This window comes from Leguminivora glycinivorella, chromosome 14, assembly GCF_023078275.1.
Source record: "Leguminivora glycinivorella isolate SPB_JAAS2020 chromosome 14, LegGlyc_1.1, whole genome shotgun sequence".
Classification (NCBI taxonomy): domain Eukaryota; kingdom Metazoa; phylum Arthropoda; class Insecta; order Lepidoptera; family Tortricidae; genus Leguminivora; species Leguminivora glycinivorella.
Window position 1 is genome coordinate 17,922,879 of NC_062984.1, and position 17,099 is coordinate 17,939,977.

Sequence of the window (17,099 nt, forward strand, 5' to 3'; positions counted from 1 at the left end):
AAACAAATAATAAATGTACTAAAAATGTGTCCTGAACAGAAAAGGATCAATTTGCTCCCTCAAAGCATTGAAGAAAAGTACCTTTTCTGAATGGGTGAGGTTAGAAAGTTATACATGTATTGGTATACAAATGAACTATCTTTTTTTATTATTATAAATGTGCTTACTCTTGGCTTACTATGCCTTACTGCCTGTATGAACAATTGTACATCCATTTAACCTTGTTGTCTATTCCAAGTTATGCCAATATTTGCTTCAAACGATTCTGTCATTCGAATAACACGATTAATGTATAATCGGCTTAAATCTTATTTGACACAAGAACAAAGAGTACCTGTGCGTATAGCCGAATGGCATTTCTCCGACGCCAAACGAAATCGAAACGCCGCGCCAGTTAGTCTGGCTCTGTCGCGCCAATACGCACGAGCGATAGAGATAGATATCTACTAGCGTTTCGTTTCGTGAGCGTTTCGTGAGCGTTTGTGCCATTCGGCTATGCACGCATCCTTGTATTGCATAAATGTTCCAACATTGTTCTGTGAAAGTAAAATCCTATTAAGTACTTATTTAGCACAAAAAGCATTATAATATAAATAATGGTTCCTTTACATTAATGGTAAAATAAATACTAAATTCACTCTCAAATACAATTTACAAATTCTTTAATCATGATTCCTTACTGATAATTAGAATATTGCATGGTTACCCAAGTACATGCAAAATAATCCATACTAATATTATAAATGGGAAAGTGTGTGTGTCTGTTTGTTTGTCCGTCTTTCACGGCAAAACGGAGCCACGAATTGACGTGATTTTTAAGTGGAGATAGTTGAAGGGATGGAGAGTGACATAGGCTACTTTTTGTCTGCTTCTAACGCGAACGAAGCCGCGGGCAAAAGCTAGTAAATTAATAGTTAAAAAAAATATATAGAGAAAAACACACTTTTATAAATGTTGAAACCTGATCGTGGTCGAAGTTCATTACAAGACTAAGAGAACTATTTTTCATTACGTTACGATCCTTGGAAGATGGTTAAATTAGTTACCTTTGATTTCATTACATACCTAGTTATAATTTCATAGGTACAGGTCGACCTAATAAAAGCGTGTTAAAATAGACTTGAATCGACAGAGTTATGTCAGTTAGACAATTTTTTTTGTGGATCTGTAGAGAAGTACTTTAAGGTGGCTCGCTTAGGTTACCCGAAGCTCAGGCTGCGTTAGATGGCGTTAATCTTCAAATTACCAGTCTTATTTTTTTTGTGGAGTCGTACAGGCATTTATATACTTTCAATTATGCTTCGCGAACATTTAATATTAAAATTGACGTATTACAACAAACATTCAACTTCTCATAGTAACGTTAATCCCCTTAATGTAGATAAATTTACTATTTTACACTATTTCTAAGTACCACTCACACATACAAACAGTGTTTTTGTATTCCTTCTAGTCGATAATTTCACGCGGCGACAGCTTGTTTAAATAGCCTTGCGGTAAATACGTGCCATCGCATGATTTGCATGGAAGTACTGGGTTCGAATCCAAGACTTTTTCTCTTTTTTTTTTATACTACGTCGGTGGCAAATAAGCATACGGTCCGCCTAATGGAAAGCGGTCACCGTAACCTATGGACGCCTGCAACTCGAAGAGTGTCGCGTGCGCGTTGCCGCCCCATTAGAAACTTGTACACTCCCCTTTGCTGCGTGTGCACAGCAAAAAGGAGTGTACAAGTTCAAAGGATGGTTTGGGTTGCCGACGACTCAAAGGACAATAGACGGAACAAATTAGTTCCGTAAGTCCTCCCGTCGTCAGCACCCCACACCCTCGTTGAGCTCTGGCAGCCTTACTCACCGGCAGGAACACAACACTATGAGACACTATTTTTTGTTTTATTATTATACATAAATGTATATGTACTCGTACAGTAGTTACTGAGCGTTTTCCACAAAAAAGATTAAAAACCTATTCTCTTACATGGTAATAATTTTTGGGTTCGTCGAACTCAGAATTTCTAACATAATTATCCTAATCTGATATTTTTAAAAATTCTAAAAAAGTATAGATAAATTTTAGTTTCTAAACTACGATTCGAATGATTTTTTTTTCTAATTGTTTATTTTCGATGGAGCAAGGGTATTCAAATCGGTTTTGAAATCTTAAATTAGTAAATGAAAATGCAATAGTTAACTGAGTAACGTAATGCTTTAAAAACTCAAGTGGACTTTTTTTATCTAAGGAGTAATTTCGATAAAATATTATATTTAGCGAGGGTATTAAAAGTTGTGTTTTATATCTCAACTTAATAAATAGAAAATCAAAATGACAATAAAAATATCAATAGGTTCTCTAAGATAAAATTGATACCTTCGGCTCTCCATTCTTGCTCGGTCAATAAAAAATACGAAATTTATATCCAAAAAAATACAAAAAGTTAATAGAATCCTGGGAATCGAACGCACCTTCACGGCGTGACAGACGACTGTACACCAACGACGCCATTACATAACACGCTGTTCCCGACGAAATTGGGCTATACATATATAATTAATTAAATATAAATAATAATGTCAAATCCATACTAATATTACAAATGGGAAAGGGTGTGTGTCTGTTTGTTTGTCCGTCTTTCACGGCAAAACCGGAGCGACGAATTGACGTGATTATTTAAGGGGATTTAGTTGAAGGGATGGAGAGTGACATAGGCTACTTTTTGTCTCTTTCTTACGTGAGCGAAGCCGCGGTCAAAAGCTAGTTTATTATAAATGGGAAAAGCTGGTTACTCTATAATCTGAAGTGGAAGAATTCGTTGTTTCACCAAAGATAATGTGTGTTTGTTTGTTTGTCCGTCTTTCACGGCCAAACAGAGCGACGGATTGACATGTTTTTTAAGTGGAGATAGTTGAAGGGATGGAGAGTGACATATGCTACTTTTGTCTCTTTCTAACGCAAGCGAAGCCGCGGGCAAAAGCTAGTACAGCACGGGTAGCATAGCATGGTCGCGCGATAGACGATAAAATATCAGGCCGTCCCTGTCGCACTATTAGTAAGTGCGATTATAGGGACGACCAGCACGGGTAGCATGGTCGCGCGATAGACGATAAAATATCAGGCCGTCCCTATCGCACTATTAGTAAGTGCGATAGGGACGGCCAGATGTTTTATCATTTATCGCGCGACCATAATTGCCTGCCTGATGTTTTATCATTTATCGCGCGACCATAATTGCCTGCCTGGACCAGATTATATTGATGATAATTATTATTTGTAACCATTTAGTTAATATTGTCTTCAATTACCGCGATAGTTACTCATGAAATAAAAACTATGAAAACGGATTAAATCGCGTATAATGAGTTTAAAATTCATCCCGATGTTTCAAACACTTTACAGCGTTCGTGGTCAACGGGTGACTGAGGAAAAATTACAATGTGCAAAAGCTACCCATATTCTTGTATATAACCATTTAGTTGTTGAAGAAAAACATTCACACAACAATAACATAGGTCAACCAGCTCAGTAAATGCAATACTTTACTAATACTATGCCCCACACTATGACCTATGTATAATGTATTATACCAGACGTGTAATATTTTATTTTATCAACAAAGGCATAATAAAGGATTGTATTGTATTTTTGTATGAAAATAAAAAATAGGAAAGCAATATAGTAATAGTCAAATATTCCATTAAAAAAATAAAAAATACTTAATAAATCCATAAAAGTTCAAATGATTAAAAAAACTTCTGATTCGAACCCACGATCTTCTGCATCATAGTCGGTCGTTTGACCGAGACGCCATTTCGATTTACATTAGCAGTGTCGAAATACACGATATGTATCTTTGTTGACAAAATGCGTCATTGTTTCTGAGTCTGCTTGAGTTAACTAAACCAATATCTTTAAATAATTACTTGTCAAGAGCCAAATGTCACTGATGACAATGTCAACTAAAAATGCGCGAAATATGACGGCTCTGTGTCTGTACACAAAATTTGGCACGCACATTTACGTAAAATTAATAAAAAATTCACAAGGATTTGTCCATGATTTCTGTATGAAACAATGTATTTCATTCACTACCGCGACGACGGATAATGTATAGTAGATGTATGCGCATATTTTTATTTAGTTGTAGTGTGCGGTGACTAAATACATGGTAGATGTTTTTTGTATGGAAAGCGAGCCACCTTAAGCCAAGTAAAACTCCTGTGATGCCATTGAGACCTTCAATCTTTAATTAATTCTCAAATCCATATAATTATAATTGGGAAGTCGGTGTGTCTGTTTGTTTGTCCGTCTTTCACGCCAAAACGGACCGACGAATTGTCGTGATTTTTTAAGTGGAGATAGTTGAAGGAATGGAAAGTGAAATAGGCTACTTTTTGTCTCTTTCTAACGCGAGCGAAGCCGCGGGCAAAAGCTATAACGGTAACTAAAGAGTGCCCTTTAAAAACTCAACGGTCATTCAGTTCAAATTAAATCTGGAATGCGTTCGATTCAATTCACCAACAAATCAAATATTCTTCCTACCCATAGACTTAGTAATTAATATAGACATTCCATTCTCGAGCACCAATAACGCACAAAACATACGCAATGCGTCGAAATTAAAAATAGGTATGGTTTAAGATACCTCGCAACATACAGGTCATATTTTGTCCACCAAAAAATATTCATAATTTTCCTTTAATCTGATAGACAAATATGAACCAATATATGATAGAATCCATGTATTACCCTGGTCTTATTAAGGGTTAAGTTATATAAAAATTATGACACTGTGATAAGGCAAATAATAATAACAATTTATACATATGTTACTCTTACTGAAAGTGCCACAAAAATATCAAGTTTGGTCAACTACCCCTCCCCAAAGTCATCCATACTAATATTATTAATTATTATAAATGGGAATCCATACTAATATTATAGAAAGTGTGTGTGTGTCTGTTTGTCCGTCTTTCACGGCAAAACGGAGCAACGAATTGACATGTTTTTAAGTGGAGATATTAGAAGGGATGGAGAGTATCATAGGCTACATTTATCTCTTCTAAACCCCCACTTCCCTAAAATCTGGGGTGAACATTTGTGTGGAGTATTCCGCAATTTTAGAATTTAACTCGAGCGAAGCCGCGGGCAAAAGATAGTCTAATATTTGCAACTCTATGTCTACCTCAGTCCTCAGCTGGGCAACCGTTATACTAGCAAGAATACTGCATTATCCATCTTTAAACCTTATACCCTTAATGAAAAGGCCTACTAGTGATCGGTTTACAAAGTAAAGGGCCCTAAGGCAATGGATACCGGGTTGTGATAGATGGGAGACCGGTTGCATCGGCTACAGCTAGTTAGTTTAAAGGTTAAGGTATGGTTTCGTAAGTTTTGGTTCCCGTTATGTACGGTTACAATGAGGATGCACAATGAAAGGTTAGGACAGATCAAGCGACTGCAACTGCTCGAGATACGGAGTACAGCATGTGTAGATAGATAGATAGATAGATACATTTAGTGGTACTAATCATACACTGTCAAACATTGTTACAATTATTTAAAAAATAAATAAAAAATACAATCATTCAAATAAAATTCCAATAAAATGATGTCTAACTTGATGCTTTATACATTAAAAGCTCGGCCACATATGCGCATTTTGATAGCGTAGGCGGAGCGTCAGCGGAGCGCAACGATAGCGGTGCGCCGGAAGAACGCTGGCGTTGCGCCCAGCGGCCGCCGGCAGGAATTAATGAGCGCGGATAGCGAGCGGACTGCGCGCGGAACGCCAGCGTTCCGCCGGCGCACCGCTATCATTGCGCTCCGCTAACGCTACGCTATCAAAACGCTTTATGTGTGGTGGAGGCTTAAAAAAGAAAAAAAAATGATCAGAATAGTGATGTCAATACAATAATTACAACTCAATTAAAAAAATCAATGATTTGATTATAATAGTCTATACTATTCTAATAATTTGAGAGTGACTGACGCCGCAGCCATTTTCACAATAGTACATTTGTCGCCAGATGTGCAGACATGACACTTCGTCATTGCCTGTTCAACGAGGAAATATTAACGCTTAACGCTGACCCAGATACAGGCACAATTAGCCAGTGTTCAGTGTCAAAGTTACTGCGGTGAAATATCTCATTTTTGCCTCTTTATTACAGAATGTCTATTTCTAATGCAATGTCAATGAAAAATATTCAAAAGATCAAGATACAAATATACGTGCACAATTTAAGCATTGCTATATTTATAACTAGCTTTTGCTCGCGGCTTCGCTCGCGTTAGAAAGAAACAAAAAGATACCTATGTCACTCTCCTTGCCTTCAACTATCTCCACTTAAATAATCACGTCAATTTGTCCATCCGTTATGCCGTGAAAGAGGGACAAACAAAATACACATACACTTTCCCATTTATAATATTAGTATGGATTATGGTGCTTTAATACTTGCACATACAATTCACGCTGGTTTGAGAAAATTAGGTATTAAGAAAAATCTAACTTTCGGCAGACAATGTAAAATTATGAAACACAAAACAAATTTACGAAGGGTTTTCAAAAAACAAGCCTAAATTAGCTCAAATTAGGGCCGATGACGATTCCTAAACGGAAGTGATCTCGAATGAATAAAAAAATCCATACCTATTAATAAGCCTACTCCACCTTTCCAAAATAAACATAGAAACCTCTAACAAGCATAACTCGAAGATTCTAATTCATTTCCAGTACCCCTGATTACCATACTTTGAAAGTCCATCTGACAGATGTCCGAACTGAACTGACCTCCAACTTGAGACGAGACCTTTCTGATAAAACGACTTATGTCACAAGAGCCTGTCAAAATCATGTAAACACTCTTAGACGCCAAGACTAAAGGATAAAGTATAAATTTGTATACATGTTTTGACGCGACTGATGAGTATAAGTCGTTCTAAATAGTTGATAAGTCGCTTTATATTCATGGAAAACTTGAAGTTCTTGGAGATTGGAAGAGTTTATGAGGTTTGCTTTTGTTATGGTTACGGGAAGTTTGTAGGTTCGTTTATTAAAATTTCTACTTGGGAGTGTTGGCAACAGGGGGCACGGGCCACATTTTCACAGAAATATGTTGCCGGCCAGATATTGTAGTGATAATATGGCTTGTTTAGAAGTAAGCAGACAGTCCGGTAAGAAATTGCGAAAATTAAAAAACACGCGATTTGAGACGTCTTTTTCGCGTTTCCGGGGTTGGTGGCCTACATCTTTTTTAGGGTTCCGTACCAAAAAGGTACAACAGGAACCCTTATGGTGCGACTCTGTCCGTCTGTCTGTCCGTCTGTCACATTCCTAAATATCTCGAGAACTACTAATGCTATCAACTTGAAATTTGGAATAGTTGTGAACATTGTAAACCTCTACAAATAGAAAGTATAATTTTTTTTAATATATTAATTTTAATTGTAGAAAATGGCCAAAATGAAAGGGGGGCAAACTGTAAATTTCAAGTTACTAGGTCAAGTGGGGTATCGTTGGAAAGAGCTCAAATTGAACGTAAATAAGCTATTTTTTATAATTTTTTTTGTTGAGGAAAAAAAAAGAATTTTGAAGGAAAATGTAAAAAAAATACCGTTCCCCCCCCTTATCTCCGTAGTTTACCAACAAAAAATTATGAAAATTTTAGTAAACATTGGCTTTATGCTATATATTACAGGAAAAATATAATCGTGTTTGTACTTTGAATACTTTTTTTTTAATTCACAAAAAACTTTTCAGATTTTTACTTTCAATTTACCCACCCTTGCGGATGTATATCGTACTTCAAATTAATACGAGATGTTACATAAACTATCTTCTGTCCAATAAAGTAAAAACTGTTTAAATCGGTTAACATTATAAAGAATTATCCCTGAAAAACCAGGGCCCCGTTTCTCGAAAGGTACAAGCCTTGTATTACAAGTGCGCGAACTGTCAAATCGTATGGGTTGTCATGGAAACACACTTGTAATACAAGGCTTGTACCTTTCGAGAAACGGGCCACAGGTCGCGCAAATTAGCAAAATTTGACCGGGAGATGGCGCTATACACTATAATACTCATTAGTGCCTATACTTTTGTCTTCTAATCAAGTCATTAGAGTTATATGAAAATATGAGATTATTTTTACTAGGTAGTTTGAAAGAAAGTTTGTACGGAACCCTCGGTGGGCGAGTCCGACTCGCACTTGGCCGGTTTTTTATTTACTACATATTACATCCATACTTAATATTATAAATGGGAAAGTGTGTATGTCCGTCTTTCACGGCAAAACGGAGCGACGAATTGACGTGATTTTTTATGTGGAGATAGTTGTAGGGATGGAGAGTGACATATGCTACTTTTTTTCTTTTAAAACCCCCAATTTTCCTAAATTGGGGGGGTGGAATTTTGTATGGAGCATTCCGCAATTTTCTAATTTAACGCGAGCGAAGCCGCGGGAAAAAGCTAGTTACTACATTGTACATTGGCCCCTCAAATTGTGGTCAGAGGTTATCATTTTTAAATTATGCCGTATACAGTGTGTAACAAAAATACTGACAATCTTCTTTGAAAATATTTAAAGTATTCTTACCATTATTTGATCAAGGCTGTATTCTGACATAGATAATCACATATAACTGCGTAAGTATTGCAGTTATTTTCATCAAGGCGAATAAAACCGACTATAACATTTCAACATGCAAAACGTTTGCGCAAAATGTAAATCTTACAATACACCCGAATGCCTAAATGCGAGTTGCGTTAACGAAACGATATGAATCGTTTAACACTATTAGATTATTGCTTATACAAAATAGGTATAGTAATAGTTCTTTTGATAGTTTTGAAACTGCATAAAACGGACAAAATAGTATAGGGATAAGCACGGATTAATACCCATTTTTAAAGATTTTTTTTTACTAAAATATGTTATGTTGTATGTAAAATATGTGTTTACTAAATATGTTAAATACATCGTGTGTTTTTCTGTTAAATGTGACAAGTCGTTGGATTCATTATCAGAAACCATCTGGTATAATATGACAGTTTAATCAATTCGAAAAAGAAATTGTTTTATCATTTTCATCCATAATAAATTAAATTATACGTGTGAGAGACCCTTAAACCACGTGTCATAATAAATACTACTATATAGTATTTTACAAAGCTTTTCAGTCGAGTACCATGTTTAGGCCACGAAGCTTGCTGAGTGGCCTAATAGTACGGTACGAGAGTGAAAAGCTTAATTATATCACTATTTAATTGTATACAATACTTTTTCTACGAGTCATCATCTTCATCATCAATGGACGGAAATATCATCATTCATCCAAGTTAATATTAATGTTAATAGAGTCGTTCACCGTTGTATCAACATTGAATTACCTAGCAACCAATTGTTTGTAATAACCGTCTCTGATTAGCCGATAACGCGACAGATAAAAAAAAATGTGTTTCAGATGCAGGAAAATTTGCCAGGTATCGCAAATTAATAAAGAAATTGTATGAAATTCTCTTTTTGAAATTATTACAGTTAACTAAAGTCAACTATAATGAGCTTATTATAATTGAGTCGGAACTGCCATAGAGTATCCAACACTGAAAAGTTAGCACTTTTAGTTGTCTGTGGTGTCCTAAGTCTTGCCCTGTTTCAAATTATATTAAAAGCAACTGAATATTACAAGTATGTATACGATTTGAGATTGATTTCTGAAATATTATATAAATCAGTTTTAAATGTTTATGAGCCGGGAGCTAAATCGTTAAAACGAAATCCCATTGACTACAGATTTGGGATTTATGCAAACCTTTGACAGTTGCTAACCCCTTAGTAACTAACAGTCAAATAACATCCATACGTACACATACAAGTAATTTTAATTTTATGTGCCCGTGTAGTGACGTGTTAAGAATTTCACATATAGATTTAGCACAGAAGCTTGAGCAATTTGATGTAAATATTCTGCCTAACTATTATGGAGCACCGGCGTGAGTATATGTATGTATTCTATATATGTATAAGTAAATACGTAGTTGTATGAAAACGCGTTGATGTCTAATAGAAATTGCAGCCGGCCGTAAGGAAAAGCTTCCGCTTACCGCTGTCGCTTCTTACACGTTTTGATACGTTCCATGGAAAACATAATGAGAAAATGAGAAAAATAATGTATTTTCTTTATGTTTTAAATAATATACCTACTTGAGGATATTGTACCACCTATGCAAAAAAAAAAACAATTTAAAATTGAATAATGATCACTGAAATTAATGAAGCTCTTCATCAAATACATAAAAAAATACAAAATAAAAAAAAACAAAAATAAATGTGTTAATTTTTACTTAAAATATCATATTACCCATAAATTTTGCCAAAACAACCCTAAAATGAATTTCTAATCAATAACAAAATATAGATCTAGATCCATAATCGATTTGCAGACATATTTACGGCGGCGCGCGCGCACGATTTCTACGCGATTGTTAGCCACTTTCTCCCAGTGAAACTGGCTGTTTTTACCCATTGTGCGCGCCGGTTTCCAATTTAGAACGGCGCGAATACATATACCAAACACAAAAAAAAATTAAATTAAATTATTAAGGTTGTCTGGTAGAGATCGCTTTTTAGCGATAAGACCGCCTGTTGTTGCTTAATTTCTTGTTTGATCTTATTTGTTGTATGTAATTACTTAATGTGCACAATAAAGAATATTATTATTATTATTAACATTGCAATTAGGTTGTTAAGCGTAGCCGCGGTTTATAATTTTCCCGTAGCAAACTACCGCAAGAATAAAAAGAAACAATTTTTTTACAAAAAAAAAAATTTGCAAAAAAAAAAACATTTGGAGTACCTATTTGAAAACTCTTACTCATGAATATTAATAGTATGACTCACCCGAACTTTCTTTCAAATTTCTATTTACACATGCTGAGATTTTATTATAGGCTACATAAATTATTTTGCGCTCAAGCTTTCAATGTAATAATTAATGCTTGACCATATATTTTGAAACTCGCAGGAAATCGCTTTTAGGCAACCACATGTTTACCTTGATAACACATAATAAATAAATCTTGAAAAAAAAAAAGAGAAAACTTACCATTTTCTCCTTTTTCTATATCACACACAAAAATAAACACAACACAAAAGTACCACACACTTCACTCACTTCACACATAAACTAGTGTCAATAATTTATATATAAAATATCGGTTTGTCCGTCCTTTCGTCCGCCCTGCACGAGAGACAGTTGTGGACTAAATCCAACCGAAAGTACGTAACGATAGACGGTGCGTGTACGCAGACCTAACTGTCTTGATACTTTGACATGAATTTTGATTGGTTTAAAAATGAAAGTGTACATCCGTGCATTTCAAGGTCGTTGGCACTTTAATTTTGCTTTCTTCCGCTGTTATCTTGATCGAGTGATAATGAGACTTTGTTTGAAATAAGAGCATTTCACATTTGATCTGAATAACTGTGAAACCGTCTAATTTATGTCGGGTTAATTATGTTTTATTAGTGCCTAATAAAAAAATCTTTTTTCTATTATTTTCTCAGAAATTAATTAAATATTTAATTTTTATAGTAACTAAGTAATTTTAAAGTAATAGAACTGTCGTTTTTTATTACCCTATTTCTAATGTTTGTAAAAGTAATTAGATATTTTTATGAGACATCGTATACTTATAGGTACCTAATTAACTTTTTAGATCGTACTCGTAATAAAATAAATAAATAAATATTATAGGACATTCTTACACAGATTGACTGAGGCCCACGGTAAGCTCAAGAAGGCTTGTGTTGTGGGTACTCAGACAACGATATAATACTTACTACTAAAACTTACTTACTTTCTAAATATTTCTAACGTCACCAATAAAGGTGGCAAAATTCAATAAAAGATATAAATACGAGTATAATAAATATATACATAAAATACTTAACCCTTTAATTCGCAGTGTCATGTATACTTAACACTGATAATCTGACTAAAATAGTGCAATTTAGAACATCGAGAACGGGTTCATTTGTTCTAAATTGGAGACTGTAAGCGATATGAACGCAAATAGCTGTAAAAATATGATAAAAATCTCTACCCATTTCGATATAATGTAAGTAAAAACCAAAATTCAAATGAAAAAGTTATTTTTCGTACTAATATTTGTCAACAATATTGCCCAAACTTAAAACGTTACAAATAGGTAGGTTTTGGTTGGAAACTGTGATTATTTCTGAAATTATCTTTGGTTTTATATTTGGAGGGAATTCGTAGAGAATAATAATTTGTTTGTTATCGTATCACATAATGCACCCAAAATGCTAATTAACACTATTTAATGTGCACTTCAAAAAATAAAGTAATACAGCTTACTACTACTAAATATCGATCTCTTCCAGACAACATCAATTACTTATCTTAATCATAATGCATAATCGATAAAGTATCAAGAACATTATGCGGTTTCTGCAGTTTAAGTATAAAATCGTACGCAGGTTCCTTTCTCCTGCAAAAGTCACCGGAGAGCGAGACAACGGCTGTTGCATTTATTTCCTTATTACAAGACAGTTTTTGCCCTACTGGCTTGTGTGGCCTTACCACGAGTTTGAGACCTCGCTAGGGCGCAATTCTTAAAGTCCTCTCACACATATTCATTCATTGATTACCTACGATCGTAGTGTCATCCCGTTTTCTCACACATGAGCATTTCTTTTTTTTTTGCCACTTTTATGAAATATGACATTATTGAAAAAAAAAATATGCTATTTCAGAATCACTAGCTTTTTCAATCCCAGTAGTTAAAAAAATTGTCCCACAAGATTTTTTCTTATTTTGTTACCATTTTCCGTACATGTTGTGTGGGGTAACAAAAGAGGAAAGTAACAAAAATGTATGGAAATTCTGGGACACTTTTTGTCTCCCAGTGAAGTTGAAAGCACTCGTGATTCTGAGTACAATTGACCTAAAATTCCCTACCTAGGTCAGACTGTATGTATGAAAACGTAAATAACCTAACCACAAAATTAAAATTTTGAAAAAAAAAAACCCCGACCACGACATAGTGGACCGGTTTTTATGAAACATGGCTAAGAACACTCCCGACAGTCCCGACTAACTCAGCTTTCAAACAAAAAAAACTAAATCGAAATCGGTTCATCCGTTTGGGAGCTATTACTATGCCACAGACAGACACACAGAGACAGACAGACAAACAGACAGACAGACAAACAGATAGACAGACCGACAGACCGACAAACAGACAGACACGTCAAATTTATAACACCCCATCGTTTTTGCGTCGGGGGTTAAAAACGTGAATAATAAGATCGATAATTATTAATGAAAATAAATTTTCTGAAATTGGCAAAAGCATTATCATTGCTTGATTTTATTCTGAAACCATACAACAGAACCAATTGAAACATGTTACCATATAGTATCCAAATATGTATGATTTGATTTCGCTTATGCCGCTAAGGGCCACTTGCACCATATTAAATAAGGTTAACCCAACCTCGGGTTAACCCTCCATTTTCGGTGATGCTAAAGTGACCCTTAATTTGGTACAATTTTAGATTAATTTCCGTAAGTAGTCAAATTCGAATATAAATACTCAACGTTATTTTATTTTGCCTGTGACTGGTGATTACTAATTACGTTTGAGAAAGGTGATTAAGTCCTTTAATTACATTATTAATTTAAATTTCATTTCCCTGACTTAGTTTGTTATACATAGGTAGTTAATTAAAACAGTAATTTATAATGACTCAGGTTCTTGGTGCTTTTTAGGGCCGAGACAGTTGGACTGTAATCCGACTGCAACTTACGGGCGACTGCTCTGGCTTACAGTTTGAAATTCTGTGGTGGAATTTTTAACCGAATGATAAAGGGCCATGCGCATTTTATATGGATATTTGGGCCATGAGCGAACACAAATGAAAGTTATGTACATGATTAGGATTCTTCGTGGCAAACATGGATATGCCAGAGCTATACTAGAAAAATCGTTCCTTTAGAGAGCAAACAGTTGTACCTAGGGAGACTTCTTCTGTGCCCATATTATGATTCTCATCTGGTTTTTGGGATATGCCAACTTTCACCAAAACATTTGCACTCCGTCTACCAAGCATGACAATATATTCCCTGTTCTAGAAACAAGTTCAGAGATATATCAATTTCATTCAGTGTCTATTTAGAAAACGTCAAGAAACTTCACATTTTCAAGCAGATTTTATGGTAGGTACTATTTAATTGTAACATAACTAAGTCAAAGAGTGATTTTCAAGGACAATGTCTTATAGCGGCATGTATAACTTGATAATATCTACACTTTACTATAGGTGTCATCCCTGTTCGCTCGTGGCCCAAAATGCCCATCCTCCTTTTCATACAGTTTTACCATTTTTAAAATTATACCTTATTTGCGAAGTTACACAAATATACTATTTTATAAAAAAAAATAGCCAAGTAATTACAATGTAGGTGATATTTAAAAAAGCAATACTTATACCAATTCTTTATGTTATTTAAATATGGTAGTAATTGAATGTGTTGAGAAATAAACACCCAGTTACTGGACTCGTATTCTGAATGTCATAATTTGAAATTTTAATCAATCACGTTAATATATTGCTATGACAGATATTTTTGCCTGGGCGGCCATAAATTATGTATCAACATGAAAATTATTTTTATTATTTACAAAAAAAAAACGCAAAAAGATTATTAGATATAAGATCACGTGTACATAGGTATTGTATTCGCGGTGTAACATTACCGTAATGGCGTTTCATTAATATATTTAATATATCATAATTGAAACAGTAAGATTTTTTTTATTGGTCGAGACTTGACGAAATTAAGAATCAGACAGTTTACATGACTAAATGGTCATTTTATATGATCAAGAATTTAAAATAATTAGGTTTCCCATGTTACACTGTGTATAGTTCATCATAATCATAATATCTATCCTGATTTTTACTCCCTATAATAAAGCCTCCGCCACACATAAAGCGTTTTGATAGCGTAGCGTTAGCGGAGCGCAATGATAGCGGTGCGCCGGCGGAACGCTGGCGTTCCGCTCGCAATCCGCGCGCATTCCGCTCGCAATCCGCACTCGTTAGTTCCCGCCGGCGTCCGCTGGACGCAACGCCAGCGTTCGTCCGGCGCACCGCTATCGTTGCGCTCCGCTGACGCTCCGCTACCGCTCCGCCTACGCTATCAAAACGCGCATGTGTGGCCGAGCTTTAATACTATCGTAGTTTTTTTCATGACCAAGGAGAGTAGACATTCATTTGGAGATTCTTAAAAAAGATATATAGGTACTTATGTTATGTAGTCTAATTTCCACGACCCAAGCAAACTGTATGAAACGACTCATGGCATGGCATTTTACGACCGCAGACATATTCTTATAAATCGACCCAATTAAATTTACAACTAGATCGTGCTCACGTTCAATATGAGTCACACAGAACCAGACATTTGCGTAAAACCCTAACGATTTCGATGATTCACAAATTTCAGAATTTAGACAACTATTTATTTTACATATAAGTTACCTACCTACTACTTACTTTACTTTACTAACCTGAATATTGAACAATATTAATTATTGTATTTAGGATGTCTGAGGTTCTTGTTGTATATTTTATATTAAAATACATTTCTTTCATAAAAAGGGTATTTTAAAATTATGTGTTAGAAACTCTTAAAGCTCGGCCATACACGCGCGTTTTGATAGTGTTGGCGGAGCGGTAGCGGAGCGTTAGCGGAGCGCAACGATAGCGGTGCGCCGGACGAACGCTGGCGTTGCTAACCAGCGGGAGCTAACCAGCGCGGATTGCGAGCGGAATGCGCGCGGATTGCGAGCGGAATGCGCGTGGATTGCGAGCGGAACGCCAGCGTTCCGCCGGCGCACCGCTATCATTGCTCTCCGCTGGCGCTCCGCTAGCGCAACGCTATCAAAACGCTTTATGTATGGCGGAGGCTTTATTTATACATAAGTTTGGCTAATCACCAGTTTTATTTGACACGATACCGGTGTGTATCAAAAGTGGATGCGATATGTATCATTGATCATCATTTTTTGAAAGAGTAGCAAAACAAAGTTGGATATCTCTCACTGTTTCTTTTGACAAACACTGAAAATTAGCAAACTTCATATATGTATTAATATAAAAAAAAAGCCTGACAAGATTTTATTTGACCCTGAAAGAGTGTCGCTACAAACCGCTTTCATATGGCAATAATGTGCGGACGTCATATATAATGGGGACAGCGTGTACTGGTTTCGCTTTAATATTTGTAGAAAATGAAAACAGGGTTTTAGAGAATCAAAGTTTAATAAGCAAGGTTTAAATACTCACTACTTGTTTCCGCACAGCCTAAAATCCATGAATTTTGTGCCTTTATCGAAGTCGTCGATGTTTATTTTCTTTTTACGTGGGACCTTGTTTTATACTGGTGTCAATGATGTAACGGCCTTCTTATTTCTATAAATATTTTTCACGGCAAAGCTACATACACCTTAAATAAGAACAAAAAATAAATTAAGCTAAATCGAAACCAAATAATCAGTACAGGACAACCGCACTATAAATTGTCAATGTTATCGAAATACTGTGAAATCCTTCATCCTTTTTTGTTGTTAGTAAATTATCACCTTAAGGCACTGGTCCCATCGCGAGCTAGTAAGCTATGAGCTATCGGCTACAAAAACGAACAAAAGATAAGCACTCCCGTGCAAATAAAAGAGACACGGCGATTTTGATAGCTCACCGCTGGGCGAGTATATAACTATAAACATCGCCGTGTCTCTTTTATTTACACGGTAGTGATTATCTTTTGTTCGTTTTTATAGCCGATAGCTCATAGCTTACTAGCTCGCGGTGGGACCAGTGCCTAAGTATAATTATTTTCACTTTTTTAAATATTATTTTGGGCAAATTTGCGATGAAACCGTTAGAAAATTGAAAATATTTACTTCTCGTTTACATCACTGACATACAATGACTTTTGACGACGGGTGTCAAATATTAATCCTTGCCAGTAAAATAAATTAGTTCAGCTGAAAATCCGCAACGTGGCGA

General features: G+C 35.4%; 1 protein-coding gene across 1 annotated transcript in view; it reads right to left on the minus strand.

Annotated features, from left to right (window-relative positions):
- The window catches only part of LOC125233213 (probable chitinase 10), a 169,806-nt gene extending 158,549 nt beyond the window's left edge, over positions 1–11,257 (minus strand). Inside the window, exon 1 of the mRNA XM_048139124.1 lies at positions 11,104–11,257. Within this exon, the coding sequence (XP_047995081.1) occupies positions 11,104–11,106 (3 nt within the window). The 5' untranslated portion in view covers positions 11,107–11,257. The remainder of the gene's footprint in view (positions 1–11,103) is intronic.
- Positions 11,258–17,099: the final 5,842 nt, after the last annotated feature.